Here is a 26,381-nt window from a genome sequence, read left to right as displayed (position 1 = left end):
TCGCCGGCCGCTCGCGCAGCGCTCGGCTCGCGCTATATAAAGGGGCGAGGCGGCAGCGCGGCGGCTGCAGCCCCGGGGCCGCGAGCGAGCCCGGCACAGGCCGCGGGGCCGCCCGTCAGCCGGGGCGGAACGCGCGGGCGCTGGGGGGACGCAGCCGGGCAGGTTTATTGTTTTAGGGGCGACTCCCCCCCCCGCGGTTGGGGGCGTCCCGGGGGGCTCGGGACATGGCGAGCTCGACTAACACAAACCCCGTGGTAAGGACCGGGTCGGGGGGCGAGGGGGGCCCCGGGGGCAGCGCGGGCGGAGGTGGCCGGCGGGGCCCGCCGCCCCCTCCCCCGCACTCCCTTCCCTCCCGCCGCCCGCCTCGGGCGGTCCCGGCCCCCCGGCGGGCAGGGGCGGCGGGGGGCGCGGGGCAGCCTCGCCCCCGCGGCGGCAGCCAACTTGTGGCGCCCGGCGGCGGGGAGAGAGGCGGCGGGAGCGGAGCGGCGGGGGCGCGGGGCGGCGGCCCGGGGGCGGCCCCGCGGGGAGGCCGGGGGTCCGGCGGGGAAGGGAAGGAAGGGCCGCCGGGCGGGGGGCGCCCGCCGCCGGCGGGAGGCGCCCGGGGAAGGGGCGAGAGCCGGAGCAGCGCGGGCGCTAACGCCCGCCCCGAGACGAGGGGAAGGGGCGCCCGAGCCAGCTTTCGGTTCTGCGGCGCTGGGGAAGCCCGCCTGGGCTCCGCTGGAGCCATTTTATGTTGCTTTGTAAGAAGGAGACGATGGTTGAAAAGCACTTATCCCACTCCGGCCGGATCGGCTAAGCCGAGCGAAAGCCCTCAACTCTGGCGAGCGAGGCAGTATTTATTTTAAAAAGAGAGAACGAAGAAAAAAAAAAAAAAACCGCAAAAAAACCCAAACCCAAACCTCTCCCCCGTTCCCTTCTCGTGCTTTCTGCACCTTGGCGGGTGGCTCGCTGCTGCGCTTGTACTCACAGAGGTTTGCAACAAGCAGTCACACAGACCTGCGCTGCCACCGAGCCCCCCCGGCCGCCGCTCCGCTCCCCGGCGCGCCCCCGGCCGCGACCCCCGCCCCGAAGCGCTGGAGGAGACAAACCCGGCGTCCCGGCGGCGGGCTCGGCCCCCTTGTTTGTGGCTCTCAGATCCATCATGGCTTCCCCCTGCCTTTCTGCCTCCCTGCTCCTTGTGTTCCTCCTCCCTGTGGCTGCCCTGTTTATATAGCGCTATTGCCGCTCTCTAATATAGACTCTGCTAGGATGGGAAGGTGCTTTCCAGCCCCACGTCACCGCCTCTCCATTTAAACACCACATCAGCCTTTAAATAGGGAGCGAGCCGCGGAGCGCGGGCTGGGAGGTGCATGCGGCGGAGGCTGGGAGACGGGCGGCTTGTCCCTCGGATCCCGGCCGGCCTTGCCCATCGCTTTCTCTTCCCTCCGCGCCGCCCGTCCCCGTCGCCACCGGGCTGCGGAGCGGTGGTGCTTTGCGGGTGCGAGGGTGTCTCCTACCCGTGTAAATGAGCTTTCTTTTGCTTCTACGCATTGCACAAAGACGGTTTTCATCTGCTCCTGCATTTGAATCTGTCCTACCCTTTACCTTTTTTTTTTTATTATTATTTTTTTTTTTATTTTGCTTGGTTAATTTTGGGTTTGCTGTGGTTTTTTTTTTTTCGTTTATTTAAGGTTTGGGGTTTTTTGTCCTTGGCGTAGAGCTCGCACACGTTCCTGTGCTCCTGTAAAGTCTTCAAAGTAGCTGTTCTACTGCGTGGGGAAAGGAGTGTTTAAACGGTTCTTACCCAGTGTATCAAGGAGAGTTGTGGTATTTATTTTATGGCGCTTTGCCAAGATCTGACTACAGCTGTCTCCCCAAAAGTGAAGTTAACATTCAAGTTTTATGCGTGGGTCATGGGCTGCAGATGCTGCTCAATGATTTATGTGTGTTTCTGGTGCCTAAAGTGTACAAATATTTTATTGCATTCCAGGCAGAGCAGTGGTTTTGGAATTTTCACTACTTAGTTTCATTACAGTATTTGATATACTACAAAATATACAAAAGAAAATGCAAAGTGTCTTAGTTTTCTTTTTCTAATCTGAAATGTTAAGAGACCTGCTTGTGAGTTAGGTTTATGCAATTGCATAATATCTTTGATTTGATATTTTGTCAGCTTTTGTATCAGAAAATTTTAGGAAAGTAGTCAGCTGTTACACAGAGGGCAGTTACTCAGCAGGATGCACATTGAATGCGTGTGATTTGAATCTTCTTTAGTTTATGATCTTCTGTTTATGAACAGTCCTTCTGTTTATGCACTTATTTATTTGTGTTTTTATTGTAAGGAAAGGTTTTATTTCAGTGTAGTAAACTAGAGGCTTTTCCTCTCTTTCTTGACTGAAGTAGTACTGAATGGCAAAAACAATGCCTGTAAATATTTTTGATTAAGCTATTTATTAAGACTTGCTTTCTTCCGCTGTATTTCTGTGCTGGAAGTTCTTTTGAAAGGTGTCGATGTTTGGAATAGTAAAAGCCAAGTTTAAAATGAGCCTGCTTCAGATAGGTATGCTTTAGGCTAATTTTCAATTAAGCAGTAAAATCGTACAATTTTATTAAGTTTGGTCTCATTTAAGAAATGTATTATTTACGTAAAGGTTGCCAAAGATGAGTAGGAGAAATGCTGCAACTGTGACTTTAGGAAGCTGGACTAGGAGCCTAATGTGTCAATGGCATCACGTCAGCATCTGATCAAATCTGAATTGCTAGAAATCTGTTCTCTGTAATAAAGGACAAATATTAGATGTTAACAGTTATAGGTAGTATATGATTTTATGGGTGATAAAGGTAATATATTTGTAGAAGTCCACAACAATATAAAAAAAGCTAAAATCTTAATGCTTGCAGTGTAGATTATATATGTTACTTTGTTAATGCACATCTTTGGTGTAATTGTGACTAGAAGTAGTTACCTTTACAGTGTGCTCTGCTGGCTGCCTGTGGGCAGCTTACAGTGGTAACTGCACAGCTGGGAGAAAGATCAGCAATGTTTCAGAGAGAGCTGCAGAGGCAACCAGGAACAAACTGTTATCAAATGTACAAAGCATACTGTGGTCTGTCTCTCCTTAATGTCTTGGTTATTGGAAACCAAACTTGCTGAAATCCCAAGTGTTGTGATAATAATTACAGAGGATTGCCGTTTTTGTACCCTTGAAGCAGAAGGAATGTAGGAAGTGTAAGCCCCCAAAGGCATGTGGCATTTCTTAAAATAGCTTGCTGGTTGCTCCTGGATTTGAAGTGTGTGTGTAGCAGTGTCACCATACTCAAGAGTTTTCTTTTCAAGATGCACAGAGAAAGTAAAATATAATCATTCTTTATGTTCCTGGAAGGGGAAATAGCAGATTGCAGATCTCTTCTATGTGTTTGTGGTTGTATCTAATAAATGAGGAATTTTAATTGTTGTCTTTAATCTGTAGTAAGTGCTTGGAATAGTGTTTATTGAAGAGTGATTTGAGTATTTTGCTCTTAAAAGCGCTTGATATTTACAGCAATGTACTCTTTATGAGGGAGGCACTTTAATATAAACCAGATGAAAGCACAATTATTTTAATAGCAATCTTTAAAGTTTTCATTTGTTCACATTGCTTTCTCTGACTGAATGCAGAGACTTAGCAGAAAGCACACCTACTATGCCATATTTAGACTATTCAGTAATTGTATTACCATGTTAATTTTTTGAGTAAGCAGTGTATGCAGATAGTTTTGTCATTCAATTTCAGACTCTTAGATGGCTTATATAAACAGCTTCAGCATCATATAAATAATGCTTAAAGCTAACACAGTGTATGTTGAAAACAGTACAATGTGCTTTCTTTTAAAGTCTGGAACTTAGGACTCTTTTGTAATTTTACTGGATATGCCTCTTTTGAGGAAAAGAGCATTCTGTGATACTCTTCAGAATTCCACTATGAATGTCTCTTGAAGGCATTGCTGCCCTCAATGTGGGAGATGTTTCATCTAGGGTGAATGTTCAGTAGGAGTGCACAAAAGATAATTTCAATTGGACAGGCTATTTCTGAGTATTACGTAAATGTGTATAGGTAAAATCAGACAGATGCTGTTTAATTATAAGCATGCAAATGTTTTGTTTTCTCTTTTCTTCCTCCTAATCACAGAGCCATGAGTGTGACATGTATATTATTACTGTGTGATTAGTACCAGTCTGAAAATTCTGACCCATTTTGAGAACCACTGTGAGGCTCATGCAGAGGGGCACATATATGTACAGACTGCTGGTGGGCTGGTTAACCCACACAGCACTAAGCTCACTCCAGCCCTGCAGCCCTGTCCTCTTTGGGACATTTACCTGCTTGCTTGGCCTGTTGGAATTAATACAGAAGGATCCTGTGTCAGCAGTGGCAGAGTGAACATCTGTGCTCTTAACCTGCCTTTCTGGACTCTTGCTAAGCTAATGCTGGACACTAGAAACCAGTAACTGCTTGAATTTGTTTTTTCTCTTACCTGTGTAGGTAAAAAAAGGAAATTCCCAAGCAGGCTGTTGGGCTGTGGAGTCAGTTTGTTGTATCTGAATGTTGTATGTTTCTTCTAGAGCTTTATAGGCTCAGAAGGCTCTGTGAATAAACCTTTCAAAAATACCTGAGCTAGGAGGAAGTAATACTGGTGGAAATTATTAGAACCTGTTTGTGTAAAATCTGTTTTATTAGAAAAGTAGACTTAATAGGTAATTTAGAGATAGGAAGATTAAAGGAGAAAATGCACCCTCCATCCTGCAGGAATTTTGATTGTAATTTTAGGCATACTCTTGACTTAAATAAAATAACTTACATGCTTGAGGTTAAGCATATTTACTTGCAGAATGTGGTTTTGACATTAAGGAACAGATGCTTTTAATGTAATAAGGAACAATATATGGAATAGGTTACGTAGTATTTCTGTGCTAGTTGAATTGTATAAGCTTCATGCAATTTGTTCAATTATAGAAATAATAGGACTTACTGTTATTAAGTAGAATGTCCTTTTACATGTTATGAATTAAGTGGAACAATAATCTTGTTAATGGTGCTTGGTATTTCTGAGTTACTACACTGATTTAAAATACTAACACTCAAGAGAAGTCTGGCTTTAAAAGTCTGTTTCAATGTTTATAAGCTCAGTTAATGCAGTATTTCAAACCTGGATAAGAGAGCAGGCAATATGGTATGTTTTGGTTTTTTTTTTAAGAAATTAAGTTGTGGACATAGGTGCTGTAAATGTAGTTGTCAAGGATGGCAAACTTATTTGAAGCCATAAATTTTTAGTGGGTTTGGTTTTTTTGGTATTTTTTTGAAAGACCAGTAATAAAAGGATGAATGATAACATTTCAGCTACTTGATTTGCAGCAGCATGTTTTAGAGCTAAAATGTGATCAATAACTTAGAGTGGTATGTTGGGTCTTGTTGGGATTTTTTTTGTTTATTTGGTTTAGTTTTGTACTTTGTTTTCTTTATTGGTGAAGGGGCTGGGGTAGGGGTTGTGGAAAAAAAAAATAACTTGAGCATACCCCTCTGCGGAGCTTTTTTAAACAGTTAAGGGCATAATGCACTAAGCAAGCCATCAGGTTCCAGATATGTTCTTTTATTCCCTTGTAATCTTTACGGATTTTCTTAAGTTTTATTTTCCATCTCCCCCTCCCTCCTCTCTCCCCCCCCGCCCCCAATATCTAAAAGTAAAGATATTCAGCTTCTTTTTTGTGCTTATTGACCACTCAGATTTTCACTGATTAGTAAATCATTGCCTACTAGTCTACCTACATTATTCCATAATTTAGGCATAGCAGTTCCATAGCATGTTAAATACAATTTTTAGCATGTCTGCAACAAATTCAATACTTCTGGAATGCATTAAGAAAATGTCTGTGCATAAAATAAATGCTTCAATGCATTAAGTAAATGTGTGTAGTTCTCACACCTCTGGACTATCTGCTTGTGTTTGGTGCAGATTGCCTGTGTGTGAGGTGGAGGCACAGCCTTCCTAGAGTGCCACTCCCACTGCACCGGTACAGGGTGATTGTTTTTCATATATACAACATATATGATGTGTGTGGCATCAGTCAGAATTTATTGCTTAAGGGAGTTATGCAGTGGGGCTGAGGAGAATGACAGTTCAGAGGAAGTTGTGGCTGCTTTCTGATAGTTTAAAATTGGTGTACTTGCAGCCCAAGTAGCAGCCTTGGACAGTATATGTGGTTCGCAGGCTGCAAGATTATCAGCCATAATTTACAGTTTGTAGAGTTGCCTTGCAATTAGATAGCAGAGATATTTAAGCCTAGCCAAAATCCCATTGAGGTTCATACATACAAAACCAGGTCTGAACTATACTATTTAAAAGGTACAGCATGTGCATAGTACAGTTCTCATGTAGTCTATGGATTAAATGTTATGCTTTAATTGATAATGATAAATGTGTACATTCTCTATTGTAAAGTGTACCTTCATTTTAAAATTCACAAAATGGTTGAGGTTGGAATGGACCCCTTGTACAAGCACAGCCAGCTATAGCCCAGGATTATGTCCAGATGGCTTTTGAGTGTCTGCAGGAATGGAGGCTCCAGAACCTGTTTCGGCAACCTAAAGTGATCTGACAATTTACTTTTTTTGATAGTTTATGTGTGAAACCAGTGTAATAATAACGTATTTTTAGTATTTCCCCATGAAAAATTTGAAATGTAAAAACATAAGTAGTGATTGAAAACAAAAGTCTGTCTAACCTAATATCCTGTCTTAAGGAGTTTCTGAAAACATGTATGTAAGGAAGAGCAGGACATTCACATGAATCCTTTCAGTTTTTTGAGCCTTCAGTGTTTTTCAGCTCAAGATCATTCTGAGCCATACTTGGTGCAAGTACTAACAAGTTTCTTTTCCTGTCTTTAATATACTTTCAAACTTTGAATGTTCTTTCATGCATTTTGCATACATCTCAGCATTTTCGTGTGTTTAGGATCTACATTTTTAAGGAGAAAATCAATTAACTGAATGGAAAACAATCTCCTTGTCTCTGTTTTGAATTATACTCTTCATTGCTTGATGACTCTTGTGCTGTAGTTATATCAGAGAATATTGTGAGTAGTCCCTTCCCATTTCACCTTGTTTGAACTGTTCTTCCTGATTTATACCTTCCTTGATGTTTCAGTCACTTGGAAATGTGGTGTATTCTGAAATGAAGTTTTTTGTTGGGGGAAATCTTATTTTAATATTAAAGTGACAGATTTTTTTCAAAACAGTGCTGACTAGTTACTGTGTTTTTTTAAAGCCTAAATTGTACAGGTCTGTAATTGAAGATGTCATTAATGATGTCAGAGAAGTTTTTCTGGATGAAGGAGTGGATGAGCAAGTTCTCATGGAACTCAAAACAGTAAGTTGAACTTAAAAGTTCTTTTTAATAGAACAATACAGCAATAAGTTTCCAAATCTGGCTACTGTTGTTCACAGTAGAAGTACTAATTTTTAGTTAATTAAACACTGTAATCTGCATATCTGTAACCTCATATCATTTGAATTGCACAGTTGTATAGGTAGATCTGCTCACCCTGCTATTTTCTGTAATCTGACAGCAGTTATCTGAATGCAGTGTTACTTTGATCCCCAAAACACTGCATCTTTAAAAAATGGATAAATGTCTATTTTAGAGACACATAGTTCTTAGTGTTTCTCTGCAGGAAAAATAAAATGCCTCCACTGCTTGATGTTTTTGTCTTTCTGAAGAAGAGTTGCATTGTCAGATTTTTGCATGTATGGTTTGTAGTTTTAAAAGTATTGTCATTTGGGGGGTTGGTACGTAATAAGTCACACTTATCAATCTTGCTTGAAGCTCTGATTCAGAATTGTTTTACAGCATGTGGGTTTGAATCAAAGGTCCAAAATCAAGGCAGGATGTTAACCTGAGCTCTAGTAGGTCTCCTATAGCTTTCTTCAAATTTTTCAGGAGTAAAAAATGCCTTTCAATGGGGAAGGGACATAGCAGGGAAAAAAATGGCAAAACAAAACGGCAAAAAGAAATGAACCTGGGCAAGTAGATGACTTTTTATCTCATCTTCTTCAGTGAGCATGATGTCCCACATTCACAATATTTCTGAAGTATTAAAAAATGGATGGAGTGGGAAAAAAATTTTGAATTTGACTAGACAGAAACAGGCAGTCTTTTCCCATGAGACCATGGCCTGTCCTGGTGGAAACATAGTGAGAGCTATAAAAAAAGTGCTAGGGTATTTGTGTCACAGATATATTCTGTAAGTGATGTCAGAAAAAAATAATGAGGAAAAAGACAAGAAGGAAAATGAAGTATTGAAGAGGGGGGAGCCTTGAGCAGATTTTGAAATCATGAGTCCTGGGTGCCTGTAGTCTTTTAGACTCTCATGTGTATTACAGAATACTCATGTTGCTCTTTTTCCAAGAGCTGCTTTTTTGCATCTGTGTCTGTCCTTTGGAGACATGTCAGCTGACATACAGAACCATGGGACTGGAGAAGCTGAATTTGATATTGTGATAGAAACTGTATAAACGATTGTAGAGAGGCATTATCTTAGGTATACTGGTAGCTTCTGTTGTAGGAGGCAGTAGTCTTTAAGCAACTTTTATTGAGAAGTTCCAAGAAGAAGTGTCTTGAGGAAAAGTATAATAAAGAATTATTTTTGTGATTGAAGAGGTAAGAAAGAAGGAATATAGGAAAATGGAAAACTTGAAGTCTTACTTAAACTTACTAGTTTATCTCAGTTCATGCTTCTATTAGGGTTCTTGTGAATCTTCCACACTTGGAAGAAAGAAAGAATGTTAAAGTTTAATCTTGGGCTGACAAGGGGTATTTAATTCATTTTCTTAACTCTCTGGAGTTATCTTTTGTCTGTATCTGCCTGAAGGCATTTTGGGCTTTTTGCACAAAATAAGATGTGAAACTCAAGTTTTGGAGTACTGTCATTACATTGTTATACAAATCCTGTAGAGTAAAAGTTACACACAGATATTTTTATTTCTTTTTCCAAACTAGCTGTGGGAGAACAAGCTGATGCAGTCTAAGGCTGTAGATGGCTTCCATTCAGAAGAGCAGCAGCTTTTATTGCAGGTGCAACAACAGCAACAACAGCAGCAGCAACAGCAGCATCATCACCACCATCATCACACACCTCAGCCGCAGCAGACTGTGCAGCAGCAGTCTCAGCCACAACAGGTCCTTATTCCAGCATCTCAGCAAGGTCAGACTTAATCTCTAAACACTCTGGCAAAACACTCTCACTCTGAAGTTAGTCCAGCTCCTTAGCATATTCTAAATCTAGGGCTGGATGCTTGTCTGGTGGTTAAGTTTCTGCCTTTCTAGTCAGACTCTATTCAATGGGTCAAGAAAGCTGGGGAAAAAGTGTTTTGGTATTTGTTTTAAGTCATATTCTTCAGAAGACTCTGAAAAAGCTGGATTCTTCTCTTGGTCTCCTGTAAACATAGCATGCTTTCAGAATGCACAACTTTCAAAATTCCATTAGCAGCTCTAAGTTCAAGCCAATATACATAAGCAGCTGACAGTTTAGTCATAAGGTGGTAATGTCATTGGGAGCAAATGATTTAAAAAAACTATTACTGGTTAGCATAACTCAATGCTAGGACACAAAAACCACTTGTATAATAGTCTGAGTATATGTAAATGTTTTTGGCTTTAAAAAATTGCAGATTGTGTAGATGTGGATGCACAAGGTAGATTTTAGCTAGGCGTAACAGTATTGTTTCTTTTAATAGCTGTCTTGTGTGTTCATTAATAATTTAATGAAAAATTTTATCAGCAATTATAATTTAATTTGAAAACTGAGTTAAATATTACTGGATTTTACTACATATATGCTGAGTCAACATATCTGCCACCTATGAAAAGGTGGATTGAGTTTTCAGTGTATTAAATTTGTGACATAAAATATTTATCTGTGGTAGTCACAGACTTTAGTCATCTTGTCTGATTTCATGGATCAGAAAGCCTATGTTATCATAGGCATGAAAGGTAGATATGAATTGATAACCCTCACTGTCTCCCCACAAAACCATCCAAAATGCAACCACTGTGTATTCAACTCAAAACAGAACTAATGTGATCAGTTTTTCCAGGATGTCATTTTGGTTGGTTTTTGGGGTTGGTTTGGGGCACTTTTTTGATAGGGAGGGAAAGATGGCCCTTGGTTGCTTGTTTTCTTCTTATAGTACTTTTTATTTTGGCTAGACATAAATGAGTTTTTTGTGTTTGGGTAAAAATAATTTTGGGATAAAAAAAATTTTGAGATGAAAGCCTCTCAATAAACGCTGCCAAGGCTGGGGGCCTCTGTGTGGCGGCTGCTCACTGCGCCCTCTGGCGGCCCCTTGGCGGAGCAGCCGCGACTCCGCTGGCCTGCGTTCCCTGCACTGGAACATGGAGCTTGTTCCCTGTGCTCCCGGGGTAGGCAGGGTCTTGCCATGGTAACACACTTAAAGTTGGTTCATTGTTGCCCAGTATTGCGGTTTACAACTAAATGACAGCACAGAGACTAAAGGTAATTAGGATACCAAAGCACTTCCATCACAGAGATGCAGTTTTATAAATTACATGGCTTGCCTGTTCCCTGGTGGAGATAGTGTAGTAGTTCTTCCCAGGGACGGATCAGGATGATTGACATGGTGATTCCTGCTGTCCTTTCTGTGGTCCTGGCACAGGTTAATGAGACTTTCTTAATCTTCTGCCCGCCTTCATTTCCCTGAAAGTTGGAGATGCCCTCAGGTCTCTGTACAGGTTTTGAGGCTTCCTACCCAAGAATCTCTTCCAGAAACGCTTATTACTAGTATTCTCAAGTGTCATTTGTTTGAAGGATTGGATGTAGAGTTTGTAAATTATAAATTAATTCAGATTTCTCTGTCACTTTGAAGTTTACTGTCACTGATAATAGCAGTTGCAACCTGCTTGGCCATGTGCATTTCCAGATGATTAAAAGGTTGTTGTATAGTTTAGCTATCTCCTTCCTCTAGCACACCAAAACTGCTTTGTTGTGTGGGAGAGATGGTTTATCACATTTCATCTGCTTCTGCTGCATTAGAAAGACAGTGAAGATCATGAGCTTAAAGCTATGCTGACTGTACATAGCTCAGGCTAACTGCAGCATCCTGTTACTCTTCATCTTGGAATAATTCTTGCTTAAGTCTGTTTTAAGAGTTAACTATTTTTGTTTTTGAAGATCTCTGATACTGGGCATCATGAATTTTATCAACATCTCGCTAATACCTTTAATTTCAGAAATATATTTTCAATCTTGCTTTACCTAGATACAGAATAGGTAACTGAAGCCCTTGAAATAAGATCTGTAAAGGCGAAGTAGTCATATCCCCCTCAGAGCTGCTGTTGAATATTGTCTTGATAGTAAAACTTACTAAGACCAGAGACTGCTTACTATGTGTTTTCGTGATGAAGCTCAGCTGACATTTGGGTGATAATCTAAGTTACTCCGGCTTGGATTTTATTTGGGCAGATTGTGTATTTTTCATTAAATGCTGTTTTTTCATTTCTAGCACCTCAGCAGCAGGTTATTGTGCCAGATTCCAAGCTGATACCACATATGAATGCATCAGGCATGGTAAGAGAAGGAGAATTTTATACAGGCTTACACTGTCATTATGTAAACTATTTTGATTAAATAGTAAATACAAATTTCTATTAGTCATCAGGTGCTTAAAAGTAATTTAGGACACACTGGTAAACCTGTCTGCCACTTTTCTGAGTTTTGCTGCTGCACTTACAGTCCAGGAACAGTAATCTATAACTTCAGGTCTTCTCATAAATCTGGGACTTACTTTGATCCTCTGCTTAAATGTATTCAACCAAAACTTCTTCAAAATCAGAATCTGGAATACTGCTGGTATGGATCTCTATGATGATATGCTCATATACCAATACACCACCATTAACTGATGCAAGCATAATGTATTTGCTAGATGCAGGAAAAAACATTAAATATACTGAAACTTAAGTTTATGTTATATGAGAGATGATTTAGCATTTCACATAGATCTTTGCTGGTCACATTAATTTAATTAGATTCACTAATTATGTAACAGCATATAGAACTGGGTCTAGTCATGTACGTTTTTCTTGCACTTTGTATCTCTAGAGGTCAATACTGCTTATCTTGTTTTAAAGGCCCTGGCTTAATTTAAAGAAAAGTAAGTTGTTTGCAAAGCTTTGAGGATAACCCCTAATATAAGTTTAATATGTGTAGTATGACCAGAATGCATTGCATTCTTACCACTTCTATAGTAAAAGCCCATGAAGCCTTACTCTTACTTTTCCATTACCTGCTGATCCTGATACAAAAAAAATAATATAACTTTGTTACTTAAATAGCATGATCTAGCCACAAGCCAAGATCACATAAACATTCACCTTTTTCTTATGTTTTTCAACCATTTCAATGGGATTTACAAATCCAACAGTTAAAAATGTTTTTGTCCTGTCTCAGTTATCTCAGGGTATAGAAAAAATGAGTATGCCAAACTTCTTAAACTCTACTGCTGTCAAAATGTTGATGCTTTGTATACCACAGAGAACTACTGTTCAGCAAGGAGTTACAATCAGTTTGGAAATACTGTTTAGTAGAAACATTTTGAGTTGATATGAAAGAGTGTATCTGACAGACTTTGAGTATTCTGGAAGGCAGAGAGTAATGAGAGTTCATCACCTGGGATGTGAGGATGCATACAAGCATATTTTAGTTTTGTGTGGTGATTTCTTATCTTGGAAAATGGAGCTATTATATTAACTAGACAGTATGGGGAGATACCGTTTCTTTTAAACAGGAAATATGCAGTCTGGCCAGTAATGAAGTTTAAATCCTTTCAGTAATAAAGAATAATTGGCCATGGTTCCCTTTTGGTAGGGGAAGGGAGGCTTTTCCTTTGCAGCTGAAGTTGGACCCTTGAAGTGGACAGGCCTCTAGAGAAAGTCCATCATCCTCTGCAAGTTAAAGACTTAATAGAGATTTTTGTGTTTGGAGCTCCCGTAATTGTGTTGGAATTCTGTTTCCCTGCAGGTTCAAATCATTACTCATTGATAGTTCCACTTTATCTTTGAACCAGCTGTCTTGAGAGAAAAAAAATCAGTCATTCTGTGAACAGTCAGTACACAGTATGTGTAGGTTTCACTCAGAGAGCCGTGTGATGTGGGACTTGACATGCAAATCACTCACAGAATGAAGAAGAGTGCAAACCTGATTACTATGCCTTGTGAAAACAAGACAGGCGAACATAGTCATTGCTTCAGTCAGTACCTTAAGTTCCTTCAGATTTGTAGGCCCATAGCCTTAGCTGCTTGAAAAAGTGTAACTAAAGTTGCCACATGAGCAATGCATTGTTGTGCTGTTCTAGTAGATCAGCAGAGAAGGCAGAGGTTTATCTGCTGACCTTGCAGATAAACCAAGAAACCAGATGAAGTTGCGTTAGGGTGTGATATCTAGTGATTTTGCTTCAATTTTCTTACTATTAGAGAAGGAAAATAAAATAATTTTTATATGTAGTATAATGTACAGTTGAAATGTCTGCATTTTAATAGCTGCAGGAACTTGTGTGCAAACACTGTAAGCAGCAATGTTGTGAGATGAAACACTGTCAATATTACATTTGTGGTTAAAACATTTTTCCTGTATTTCAGAGTGCTGCAGCCACTGCAGCTACATTGGCTCTCCCCGCTGGTGTTACTCCAGTTCAGCAGATACTCACAAATTCAGGTAACTCCCTTAATATTGAGAACAAGCTATAGTTTTAAGGGGGAAGCATTCTGGGCCTTACTTCTTGTTATTTACTGCTGAAAAGCAGGATCTGGGAAGCTACTCTAACAAAATAGTGCAGTCTCTTTACTTGATTCATGCACTTTTTGCTCAGCAACTTTCTTAGGAATCTTGTGGTTGTGCCCTAATGGTGGTGCAGGTTAGAATCTTAAGTTTTTCCCACTTAGAGAAGATGCACAGGCATTGGTGTTGCTGTCTTTCCCCTTTATGTATTTCTGAGCTTTGTGATGCATGACCTAAGCTCAGGTACTGAGCTGCTGTGACAGTAGGATCACTACTTCTGTGACTGCAGAAGAGTAGTGTCTTAAGGTTTTTCATACCTGCTAAGCATGCAAAGAGGAATTTCTAACTTTGCTAGCAGTGCTAGCTTTATTTCACATTTATAGTTTAGTATAAACTATAAGCATTTAGAATATAATGAAATGTTACGTTGATGAGCAGCATATCTGATATTTCATGTGCTTCCAGCTTATGTTGATTTTATAAATCTGATTATAGATCTATACTGCACAGGAAGTAATACCATTTTCTAGATCTAGTTGCTGCTTTTGCTGGAGTAGTTCAGCTATGCTCAGGATCACCTGGGACTTAACCCTCATGTTTTAAACACTATAAGGTTTAATGGTATATAGTTGAACTAAAATTTAAATATGCAGCTGTTCTAAAAACCAAAATTTTCCCAGTTTTAAGGAAACACATCTATGTTTGTTATGGCACAGAATAATCTGCAGCCTACAGTTGTTACTTTTGCAGCAATACTTCAGTTTTGAACATTTATAGTAATTTCTTAGACCAGGGCTGGGGAAGTCCCTTCTTTCAGGTGCATTTTATATGTTCCAGTAAATAAGGCTTTGCATTTTGCTGTGAAGGGAGAACAGGAAATCAATTTGAGGGAAATGTATAAAGTTCAGGATTATGTAATTTAATTTCTTCTCTCTTTTTATTCCACCTTTCTGATAAGAAATGTGAAAAACTAATGTTGGAGTGTATGTTAACGCTTACTTTTCAGAATTTCAGGTTCTTTGTGTGTGTTTGCGTCTTGGATGCATTTTGTTATGTGATGAAGGGTATAAAATGGTAAAGCTAAAGGATAACAAAAGGAAATCAAGTACAGGCATTGTGGGAACAGAAAGGAGAGGTGGACAATAAGTTTAAGGGTAGATTTTTTTTTCCCCCCCAAAAAACACCTGCAAATAATACTGTAAAGAAAGTTATGGACAGTGGAGTTTCTTTCAATGTGGCAATCAGAAGGGAAAAATTCTGAGGAAAGGTCATAATTTTACAGGACCCTGGAAATATCATGGTGTTAGCAGTGGATAAAATTTTTATATTGTGAATATTTGCACTTCTCTTTTGATTTATGATGATTTGTCCTTCCAGCTGTAAAATCCATCTTTTAAAACAGGAGGTATGCTCATAAATGGGAGATACTATTTAAAATACTTTGCTGTGTTAAAGGATTAGTCTGTGGCCTGCAAAAGTAAATTTATTTTTGGATTGCATTTCTCATGATCATATTTAGATAGTAAACAACTGTATTCTTTGTTTCTGGCACAGCTGCAATTGCATACTGTCTTTTCACTGATGAAAGTGAAAAATTTTAATATTTCTCTCTTTTAATTACCATTGGTATTCTTCAGGAAGCAAGCTTCTAAACTAAGATAATTTGAAAAGTGAACTTGTACATTTGATTAATTTGATACTTATTTTACTACAGGCCAGATTCTCCAAGTAGTTAGAACTGCAAATGGAGCTCAGTATATTATTCAACCACAGCAGCCAGTGGTTCTACAGCAGCAGGTTATACCCCAAATGCAGCCTGGTGGAGTACAAGCACCTGTTATTCAGCAGGTAATGGAGATTTTTTTTAATAGATACACTTGGAAGAAAAACCATAATAGTAATTACTAAAGGGGCTTGCATTTTTGTGAACTAGAATGCAAACTCGGAAACAATATAATTTGAAAAAAGAGAAAGTTGTGTAAAATGCGGTGGGGGTTTTTGTTTGGGTTTTTTGGTTTTGTTTTTATTTTATGAACAATCTTGAAATGTTATTTTCAATGTCAGTTCTATTCTTGCCAGATATTGACTGGCTGCAGTTTAAAATTTCTTTTGTGCATCTCCTGATGAGTTATATTATGTGCATAATCCTAGTCTATGTACTTTTAAGTTAATTGAAATGATTCTAAGTCACGTAACATGCAGAACAAAATACCTAATACTGAACACTTGTTGGTTGTTTTAGCAGTGACTACAGTGTTTTAGAAAGACTGTTGTTCATCTACAAGGTCATCTGTGTGTCCAGACTATGTTAGCATTGAATTCAGCAAAGTCACATTGTCATAGTGGCCCAGTTCTACAGTTTAAGAATGACTAGCAATTTGTGAAGAGTTAAAATTTTTTATAAAGAAGATTTTTTAAAAATAATCTTTTACTTGGATTAAAACATTCCAGTGCTGTGTTTGGAACTCAGGCGTGGTTGTAGTGCTCATGTTTTAGAATGGATAGACTTTCAAAATTTTTTCTTAAATTTAGCAATACAAAATGCAGAAAATTAACGAGTAGTGCAAGAAGGTATGTAATTAAAATTTATGTACCTGATATAAGTGGAATATTTGTAACTCTTCTGTAATTAGTTCAAGCCAGGTTGATATGGTTTAATTGTTTCCTTTGAGTCTGTGATGTGGTAGTCTGTCACATTAGTAGCCACAGTACTTAAAATTATGTTCCATCAGGTTTTGACTCCTCTCCCTGGAGGGCTTTCCCAGCAGACAGGAGTGATTATTCAGCCTCAGCAGATCCTGTTTACAGGAAATAAAACTCAAGTTATACCTACAACAGTGGCTGCCCCTACACCAGCTCAAGCACAGATTCCTGCAGCTGGTCAGCAGCAGCCACAGCAACAGCAGGCACAACCACAAGCACCACTTGTTCTCCAAGTTGATGGAACTGGGGACACATCGTCTGAAGAAGAAGATGATGAGGAAGAAGAGTATGATGATGATGAAGAGGAAGAGAAAGAAAAAGATGGGGGTGAAGATGGCCAAGTTGAAGAGGTAAACTTAATTGTTTTGGTTGTGTTTCAATTTGTTTGTTGGTATTTTAAAGAAAACTGTCTATATCAAATAATACAATTACTTCAGTGATTTTGAGAATATACCATTGTACTTCAGATTGTTCATTTCTAGTACTGAAGTTGTGGAAATGGTATGTATTAGCAGAGCAATGCAGCTGGGGAGAGTGTGGGGGACGCAGCAAAAATTAGCTGTGACCAACACCATTTAAACATTTCAATAGGAATATTTTTGATGTTATGGAGAGGTCAGTCATGAAGTTGTGTAACCTTCATGAGCAAACAGAAATAGTCAACTCTGCTTGGGAACAAGTGTGTACAAAAGCAGGGTGCTAAGACAGACAAAAAGGAGAGTAGCATTTGGTTCGGTGATGGGACCAAGAGATGTGGTCTACCTGTATCTCATTGGCTAGTTCATTGTTTTTTGTTACACAGGAGCAAGCTTGAGAACTCAAATTTGATTATAAAGCATCTTCTATAAACACTTCTTACCTTGATTTAATAAAATAAGGAGACAGGAACAGGCATACTATTCTTTATAGTATGTGCTTAATTTTGTCTTTGAGTTGGCTTGGTTTTGGACTTCAACCAGTTGTTCTGAGTTTTGTTGTGTTGCACCAAAAAGCCTTACAAGAATAAGAAATTGTATAAAATGGGTAGAGGGTGGGGAAATACTACTAAGTTAAAAGTACAGATACTTAGTGTCAGATAGGAATCTTGGTACTCCATAAATCTGTCCTTAAGATGAATTTTGAACTCCCAGATTGCTTCCAAGATTCTCTACATCCTTTCCAATTATTTTTGTTTCCATTTAAAATGCCAGTATGAACAGTAATTCACAGTGTGTATCACCCATGCAAGATATGCAGGTAAAACTTGTAAATAATCAGATTTTATCAGCAGAGAAGGCAGTGATGTTAAGACAGTGGTGTCTTAACACTATTTTTCTGTTACAAATTACAGGTTGGGTTCGCATCACTTTTCCATTATATGGAAAGGCACTGATGTCAGTTTGAATGTTTTAATAGTTGCCTTATTAAGTATAAGTCATCATTCTTAAATATTAAGTGTTTCTTGACCTTAATGCTAACATTCTGGAGGGAATTTTTTATATGACAGATAAGATTTCATTATCAACATGATATGTTGGTTTCATTTCATGTCAAATCTTTTTTTGCTTCCTTTGCTCCTCAGCAAATAGTTTGAGTGAATCACTTCCTTAAAAATTTTGAACTTGGTTAAACATAGCATTGCTTTGAGTGGAATTAGGACCTCTAGTACACCTTCTCTCACCATCATCTCCTCCATTTAGCTTATATATTTGGAAGTATATTAGTTGTCCTGTGTTTATTAGTGATTGTTTTAGCTGTGAAGTGTTTATGATTCACGTAAGAGTGTGTATGTTGAGGTTTGTTTTCAGTTTTGGTACATCGAATGTGAATAAAACATGGAGTTTTGTTTTTATGGTCACATAAACTCCTTATGTGCCTTTAAAAATACAACTCCATGGCTTATTCACATTTGATGTCAACTTTCCACTGCTTAGATGCTTTATAAAAATGAAAGCCACACCTTTGCATGAGCATTTACAGTGAAGGAGCAAGAATGGAATAGTTGTAGTGACAGAAGGCTGCAGTGCTTAGAGTCTGGCCTGGACATTAAAGTTCCAGACTAAAATTTATAAGGGTATCTTCTCAGGATGGGAGGGTAGGAAGCATCAGCACTCTGTTGGAAAGCTTAATATTGCCCACCTTAACTGCTTTTTGGGTTCTGTAGTTCATAGACAACACTGTAGCCTCATGTTAATAATCAAAGTAACAGCTCTAATATTGCCAAGCATCACAACTTTTTGCATGTGTTTCTTCCAGGAGCCTCTGAACAGTGAAGATGATGTGAGTGATGAGGAAGGACAAGAACTCTTTGATACAGAAAATGTTGTTGTGTGCCAGTATGATAAGGTAAATCTTGACAGAAAATAACCCAAGAGTTTTACTTTCTGTTCATACTATCAAATTATATTTTTAAAATAGTATCTTTGTAACTGTTAAATACAGGTAGATCTATATAGACTATAATGTGAATGGAAATGTAAGAATTACCTGTTTTTTTAAAACAGGTTTTTGTACCATGTTTATAATAAACTTGGTAATAGATAAAGCTTAGAAAAAATTGTCTGCATTTTACTTTTCTTCATTGTGTCTTTTTGTGCCCTTCAATAAAAGGGCAGTTTTTTGGGACCAGGAGAGGTGAACTGTTGTTAAGTTTGTACATTTATTGTGGCTATAAACGGAAAAAGTAGTCTTCAGGATTTAGACTTGTGGAAAACTGTTCCTTGATCACTAAAAGTATCTTTTCTGGACGATAGGATAGTTATCAGAGGAGAATGCTCTTTCTGTGCTATGCATTGTGCTGTATCAAATGGCAGTGTGGAATGCTTGTGCTTGTTTTCCTTTAAATTCTGCTGAACTGTCTTGCAAGAATTTAGTCATTGCAATGAATCATATTTTCCCTGGAATAGGCAAGGATTCATCTGTGCTGGAAGCTTTTTAAATGTGTCTAGACGATATCAGAATATTTTAGCTGAGGTAGTATACAGATTATTTGATGTGGATTTCTTTTCTTTTTTTTTTCTAATCTCCTGTACTAGATTAATTGGGCTACAATGAACAGGGATCCTTTTTAAAGCAGGGGGAAAAAAAGAAGCTGTAAGCTTGTTGAATAAAAGCTCCTATGTTGCAAAGAATGGCTGGGTTAGCAAGTCTTCAGTTATGCCCAGACTCTGTTTAGACTTGCCATCAGATTCAACATGCAATTTATTTAAGACCTACATCCTAGCCATCTCTCTCCTCTAGACTGTAATCCAAAACTGTTTGGAGGCAATCTGTAAGGAATAGTGAGGGACCTCAGAACAGCAGGTAGAAAAGCTTATTTGGAGCTGCTGAAACTGGGCAAGAGGAACTATGCTGAAATCCTCACCCTCTTAAAAGTTAGGAATGGGAACTTGGTAGGAAGCAGTGCCACATACTCTGAAAGGTATTACTCAGTTTGCCTCTAAAATACATAGGATCAGCTTAGATCTGAGCAGTTCCCTCCTGCCCAGTGTCCTGCATCAGCTGATGGTGGGTGCTTCTGGAACTATGAGACAAGAACAGATAGGTAGCAATGCTCATGTAGAGCTTCTTACCATCCGTCTGTGAATTGTCTCTTGAGGAACAGAAAGTGCTGCCTTCTCAAATGGTCAACAGAGGATGTTTTCCCTCTACTTACTAGAAATCAATTTGATTATTTTTGAGTCCTTGAAAATTTTGCCTTATGACAAGTTTTATAAATGTATCGTGTCATGTGTGAAGGATCACCTTGTTTTTAAACCCATTAGTTTCATATGATACTTCCTAGTTCTAAAGATTATTTTCTTTTTTTGCTCTCTTGGTGCTGTTTATGCTACTGCACATGATCGTAGCCCTCCTCAGTCATGTCTTTGAAATCAGAGCTGCACTTTATTATTTGTACCTGTTTCAAATATTTGATTGGTGTTCAAACATTTGATTGCTCTTACTTTGCTGCAGATATGTTAGATTTTTCTGTATCTTACTTGTAAGGGTAGATAAGGTTTAGGGAGGAACACAGGTAACACTTCAATTTATATGCTAGTCTAGCAATGTTCTGCATTAGTTTGTGTATGGTTTTGGACCCACTGGACACAGAACTGATATTCTCATGAGAAAGTCTTGGAATATTAGAATCTCATTCCTGACTTTGAATTGTTATTTCAAACCGACCACTTTTATTGTCTGTGTAAATAAAAATTGATTTTTGTCCCATTCTTACTATATTTGTATGCCTTGAATATCACCATTGTTTTCTTACACAATGAGTTAGGGCAGTAACATTGTTCTGTAGCTCTTCAGTAACTAGTTTTTTGTGTCATCAGTACATTTTATCATTTTTCAGATCCTTAGTAAGCTCTTAAACTGTGTGAACTCCAACCAGCATAAACCTTCATTAGAATGAACACATTTTGCTGTAGAAACTGTCTTCTTACCTGTGTTTTCTCATCTTTATTCAGTTAATCATTTGAGGACCTTCTTCCTAACCTCATGGCAACTCAAATGTTTCTGATGGGGAATTTTTGTGGGATGCTATTCAGTAGGGCAAGTAGTGTATGTAAGCCAGACCTTTCCTTGCTCATTTACTTGCTGACTAACTTTTGCCACTGACTGTCTCTTTTCCAGCTTACAGTGAGAACAGGTCAAGCAGTATTAGAAATAATGAGTTGACTGATACGGTCATAGCTGTTCAGTGCCATGTTACTATTTCTGCAGCACTAATGGTAGAGGGTGAGACTTCCTATTCTTGATAAAAACTGAAAAATTGCAGCAGGGTTTCCTGGTTTTATGACATGTGAAATTTTAACTACTTCTAGACCATCTTTGGTCTATAATTGCATCTTTGTTCCATCTGCAAAAGTTTATGATAGACTTTGCTCTTGGACAGCATTTCAGCTTCCTGAAAAGTCTTTGCTTTCTTTGAGTAGCTGGTCATCTGGTGATCTTTTGGTCTTTCAGATGCAATTTTTGATAGTTGGCAGGTATTTGTCTGCTCTGTGCTTACAGTATGTGGTGGGGGGGGTTTTGTTAGTTTGGATTTTTTAAATTTTGCCAAAGTTTACTCCTGTACCTTTAGGCTGAATTTTGTTCAATTTTCTTTAGTTTTAAATTAAACATATTGGCTGGACATCAGGAGAAGTGTCTTCACATAAAGGGCTGTTGAAACATTGGAATGGGCTGCCCAGGGAGGTGGTGGAGTCGTTGCCCCTGGAGGAGTTTAAGGGAAGACTGGATGTGGCACTCATTAATTTTTAATAATTTAGTAATGTATGTCTAATAGTTATTCTTATTTTTCTTGCCCTTATAATTTACTTATGCATTATTACCTATTTCTGATGCAGAGTAATAGGTTAATATTTTTTGCCCTGTTTTTAGATTCACAGAAGTAAAAACAAATGGAAATTTCATCTCAAAGATGGCATCATGAATCTTAATGGAAGAGATTATGTATTTTCCAAAGCCATTGGGGACGCAGAATGGTGAAGTTTTAAAAGACAAAACAAAAGAACTCCCTGTAAAAGGAAAAAAACAAAACTAAAGCAGTAAACGTTGAGACTTGGATATATACTCCAATCAAAATGTGTATCTGCACATCAGAAATAAAAGTATTGGAACAAAGGTAAAATGTGGCAACAAAGACACTACTTCAGATGAGCAAGCCATGGACTGTAGCAGCTATAGCATTGTCTGGGAGCTGGTTTTGTGTGTTAGGAATACCTTAATTATCAATTCTACATACAGGTACCTACAGCTGGTATTTAGCATGTAAGGCTTTGTCCCCCCTGCCCTTGATTTAAGATTTTAAAATACTTCTTCCACTGATTGAAGGAACTATTCCCTTTGATAGATTATTAATCTGAAAATGCTTATTGTGTGTACAAATCTTTGCTTTGAACACTTCCTTTTGGTAGTGAGGATGGTCAAAATCTTACTTAAACCGCGTGCAAGCTTTGTACAGAAGGGTAAGAATTAAGGTGTTAAATTTTAAATAACTTGTATAAGGAAAATATTTTTAATTCTGATATGCTCATTAATTATTATATCTATTTGTTGCTTTCAATGCCATTCCCCATCAACAGGTTGTTGTTCCTAACAGTTACAAAATTATAAAATGATTTATGTTTCAAAATTATTTTAATTTCATATTACAGGTTTTATCTAGGGCTGCATTTTTCAAATTTGAAGCACCTCATCCCCCACGAAAGTCAGATTGCTTTAACTTGTTAATTACATTCTAGCTGTTTTGTGGTGGTTCAGCATCACTGAATTGAAACAAATAAGTTTTCCTTGATTTTTTTTTTTTAACAAAACCCCTTTTTTAAAAGGCTTTGAAGACCTTTTGAATCCAATATCTAGGTAATGCCATAATAGATGTATACCTTTACCTGCCTACTATGTTTGTAGTCCAGACACCCACAAATAATTCAACAGACCACAGGAATGACTAGATTTTTAATATACTGAAAATCACATAAAAATTCTAACATCCAGGCTGCGACTCTTAATCAAAGATCTGCTTTACTAAAAAATATAGCCAGAAATTATCTGCAACAGTTAATCTCTCTAAAGTTTCCAGATGGCATATAATTTCATGAAGAGAGCTGCACAGCTTTTTGAGAACACAAATTTTGTTAGAGTATCTTTAGACTGTCTTGGTAACAGCAAATCAAGTGGTCAGATGCACTAAACCTTGTGTAGTCACTTTTTCACTTGCCTTTTTTGTTGTTTGTTTATTTGGGTTGTTTTTTTTTTTTTGTGTTCAATTTGTGAAAAGCAACAAAGTTATTCCCCCCTCCTTCCCTTTCTCACCTCAGAAGTTGAAGAACTTTTCTTCCTGCATAGGGTTATGCTTGCAAACCCTGCTTTTGGAAATGCAGTTACTTCTGAACAAGGAGAGGGAATGGGCATTATACTTCAGAAACTGTTGAGGAAGGAATGTTCATGTGGCTCACCATTTCAAAAAACTTTTGCATTTTGTTGGTTGCTTGAAAAGATGATGAAAAAAGGACACAACAAAGATAATTTTTATTGAATTAGGTAAGACCATGAGAAGCATACATGATTCCTGACTTCATTTTTTGCTTGAGAATGAGACATCTTTAACATTATATTAAAAAGTCACAAGTGTATTTCAGCAGTATGTAACAACTGCTTTAATTTTCATTCTCTGACTCATTTGCCTCCAAGTGCATTTGTAGTCTCAGTAGTATGTAGAAAAATCACAACAAATTGTAAAAGGGTTTTACTGCTGTGATTTTGTACACCTGTGCTCTCATTGATAATGACTAAAACTGCCTGTAGGCTATGTCTAGAGCCATGTGGTTGTTAGAAGGACGTCTACATTCATAAGCTTTATGAAAAGTTAATTGATTATTCTTCTAATTGATTCTTCAGTAGTGGAAACATCATTTATACTGCATTTTTACCTGGGGGCTTTCAAGGTATCTCAAACTGATTGGTGTTTGCTTTCTTCTAAACAACGCAGATATTTTATTTTTTTACCACTGTTGACACTTCTGTGTACAGCTGCAAGGAAATCAATAATATACCAACTAATTCCTTCCCTCATCTTTTCCATGTCTGTTACCAGTAAGTCTTAAGTAGTGAACTTCAGAAAAATTCCCATAAGCTACACAACCAAACCAATAAAAGAAAAAATATCCCATTAGCTATAGCTATTCCTTTTTATACTATTGGAACCCAGTTTACTTATACAACACTTTGTTTTCATACAACTTAGTGGTATTCTCACCCACATACATATACTAGGAGCTGCATAGCCTCTCTATTTTAAGGGGTAGCTGAACTTTAAAGGTAATTAAGCTTAGTCTGTTCTGAAGGATGTTAGAAGCTTTCTGAACTTGCACAGCCTCTTGCAAGCTAATTGTATGGTATGCTTTTCAGATAGGTTTTGTCTTCAAATACAAATATCTGTGAAGTTTTGGGAAAGCCAGTCAAACCATGCACATACCAAACTGTGCTCTTATTGCTACATCAAGTGTTCCTTTTTTTAAGTCAAAAAGCATGTTTTAATTTCATTTTATTGTAGCAGCTTGCTGTAAGAATGTAGTTTGCTTAATTTTATTATTATACTTGAATTTTTAATCATCATTTTAACTATATAACTGAACAGACCATTTCATTAGGTTCAAAAGAAACCATTCCTTTCAGAGGGCAAGGGATTCCCATATTCATAAGTAATTTTTTCCCCCCTTAGAAATAGTGCTTTTTTTTTTTTCCAATTTAAATAGTTCAGTATTATGGAAACAATTAATGGTTTCAAGAGGGCTTATGTTAAAATTTGCACAGATAATGGAGCACCTTTTTATGATGGAAAGAAAATGGGGAAGATAACTTCAGAATTATAACCATTATGGCTGATGGAAACTTGTAGAGCAACTGGGCAAAATTGAGTCTTGTGCCTTTTCAGTTTGCAGAATACCGGTTTTGCCAGTATGACAATGATTACTGAGAGAGTAAATTTCCTGCAGTGCTTCAATCAGAAAAGAAACTTTTTTGCGCTAATTCTGTTAGGTTTTAGTGTGTGCAATGATTTAAAACCATCTAAGTGGAAAACGAAATGTTTTCTTCTAGGGAGATAATAGAGAATTTAGTCACATAAGGAACTTTATTGGACTATTTAAATAAAATATGTTTTTATTCCCCCTCAGTTGCTGGTTAGCAACAATATTTCTTTGAGATTTCATACTCCTTGTTCCTGCATTGTACTCACAACTTACATTTAAACATCATTCAGTTTCCTCAACACTATTTAAAGTGACAGTTGTGGTCCGAGTTTATTTCCAGGAGTGATATGTGATTCTGAAGCACATTTTCTAGAAGAGGGCAAAAAACATGTTGTGTCATGTAACTGATTTTTTTAAAATAAATATTTTCTTATCTTTTTGCTGCACAATTAGGAGTGTTAAAGTAAACTTCATTGAGTCTGTGAAAATAATTTCACCTCTTGACAGTAAGTAGTAATTAAGTTACCACATAACACTACCAGAGCAAAATTTCTTAATTTCAGTGAAGGAGTTAAGAGACCTTGTTAACTCAAGTTCATATTGATTTAATCTCTTCAATTTGTAAAAGCTCCTTGAAAAACAATAAAGCCCCCCAGAATTTCCCCCAAAGCAAAAGCTTCCTTACAGAATGCAATAAGATGTCCAGGAAATGAACAGTGGTTTTAAGGCAACGCACACTGGATTGATACTGGGCTGCCTTACACAGCACCGTGGGATATACTGTGTGCCATCCCACACCACCCATGCACCCCCATCTGATATTAGAGATCTTCTCAGACTTTTGGATTAATGACTATACAAGATGAAGAAACTTGCATATTGTTCTGTATTGGTGTCTGGCATTTAAAGTCTTGTTTTCCCATTGCTGTGATTGGTTGGGAAATGTGTAAAAACCAGTACATTGATTTCCATGTTGTCTACTTTTTTTCAGGCAGTTCATGCAGTGTGTTTTTTAATTATTTGGTGGATTAGATGTTGTGGAACAAAAGGAGCTTTTTGAAACAGGAAAAACTACCTTGGGTTAGCTATATGTACAGTCATCCAATGAGACATGTTCCAGAGTGCATAGGGTACCAATAGATTATGGAGTGGGGGACTATCCTTTTTTGCTGTTCTGAGCTACTATTGTCAACTGCTGTTGTACATATACTGTTATGTGTAAGGGGGTAAATATATTTATTATGTTTGTAAAATTCATTCTGTACAATTGCAGATCAAGGTTGCTCCTCTGTGATATACAGGATATTATGTTTCAAAGGCCATGCTTGGAATACGATTAGAGAACTTAGTATTTTGATGTACTAAGACCTATTTTAAGTTTAATATTTTGCCTTTGCAAAAACTTTAATTAAAGATGTTATTTAAAAATG

At 38.1% G+C, this 26,381-nt stretch overlaps 1 protein-coding gene across 1 annotated transcript; it reads left to right on the top strand.

Annotated features, from left to right (window-relative positions):
* GTF2A1 (general transcription factor IIA subunit 1) lies at positions 1-26,381 on the top strand. Its single transcript, XM_021542880.4, has 9 exons — positions 1-254; positions 7,282-7,383; positions 9,013-9,217; positions 11,535-11,599; positions 13,669-13,744; positions 15,522-15,655; positions 16,540-16,860; positions 18,746-18,835; positions 21,860-26,381. The coding sequence occupies exons 1-9, from the start codon at positions 225-227 to the stop codon at positions 21,965-21,967; spliced, it is 1,131 nt and encodes a 376-aa protein (XP_021398555.1). The 5' UTR covers positions 1-224; the 3' UTR covers positions 21,968-26,381.

This window comes from Lonchura striata, chromosome 5, assembly GCF_050655825.1.
Source record: "Lonchura striata isolate lonStrDom1 chromosome 5, ASM5065582v1, whole genome shotgun sequence".
Lineage (NCBI taxonomy): Eukaryota > Metazoa > Chordata > Aves > Passeriformes > Estrildidae > Lonchura > Lonchura striata.
Note: the sequence above shows the minus strand (reverse complement) of the source record. Positions and strands in the feature narration are given on the sequence as shown.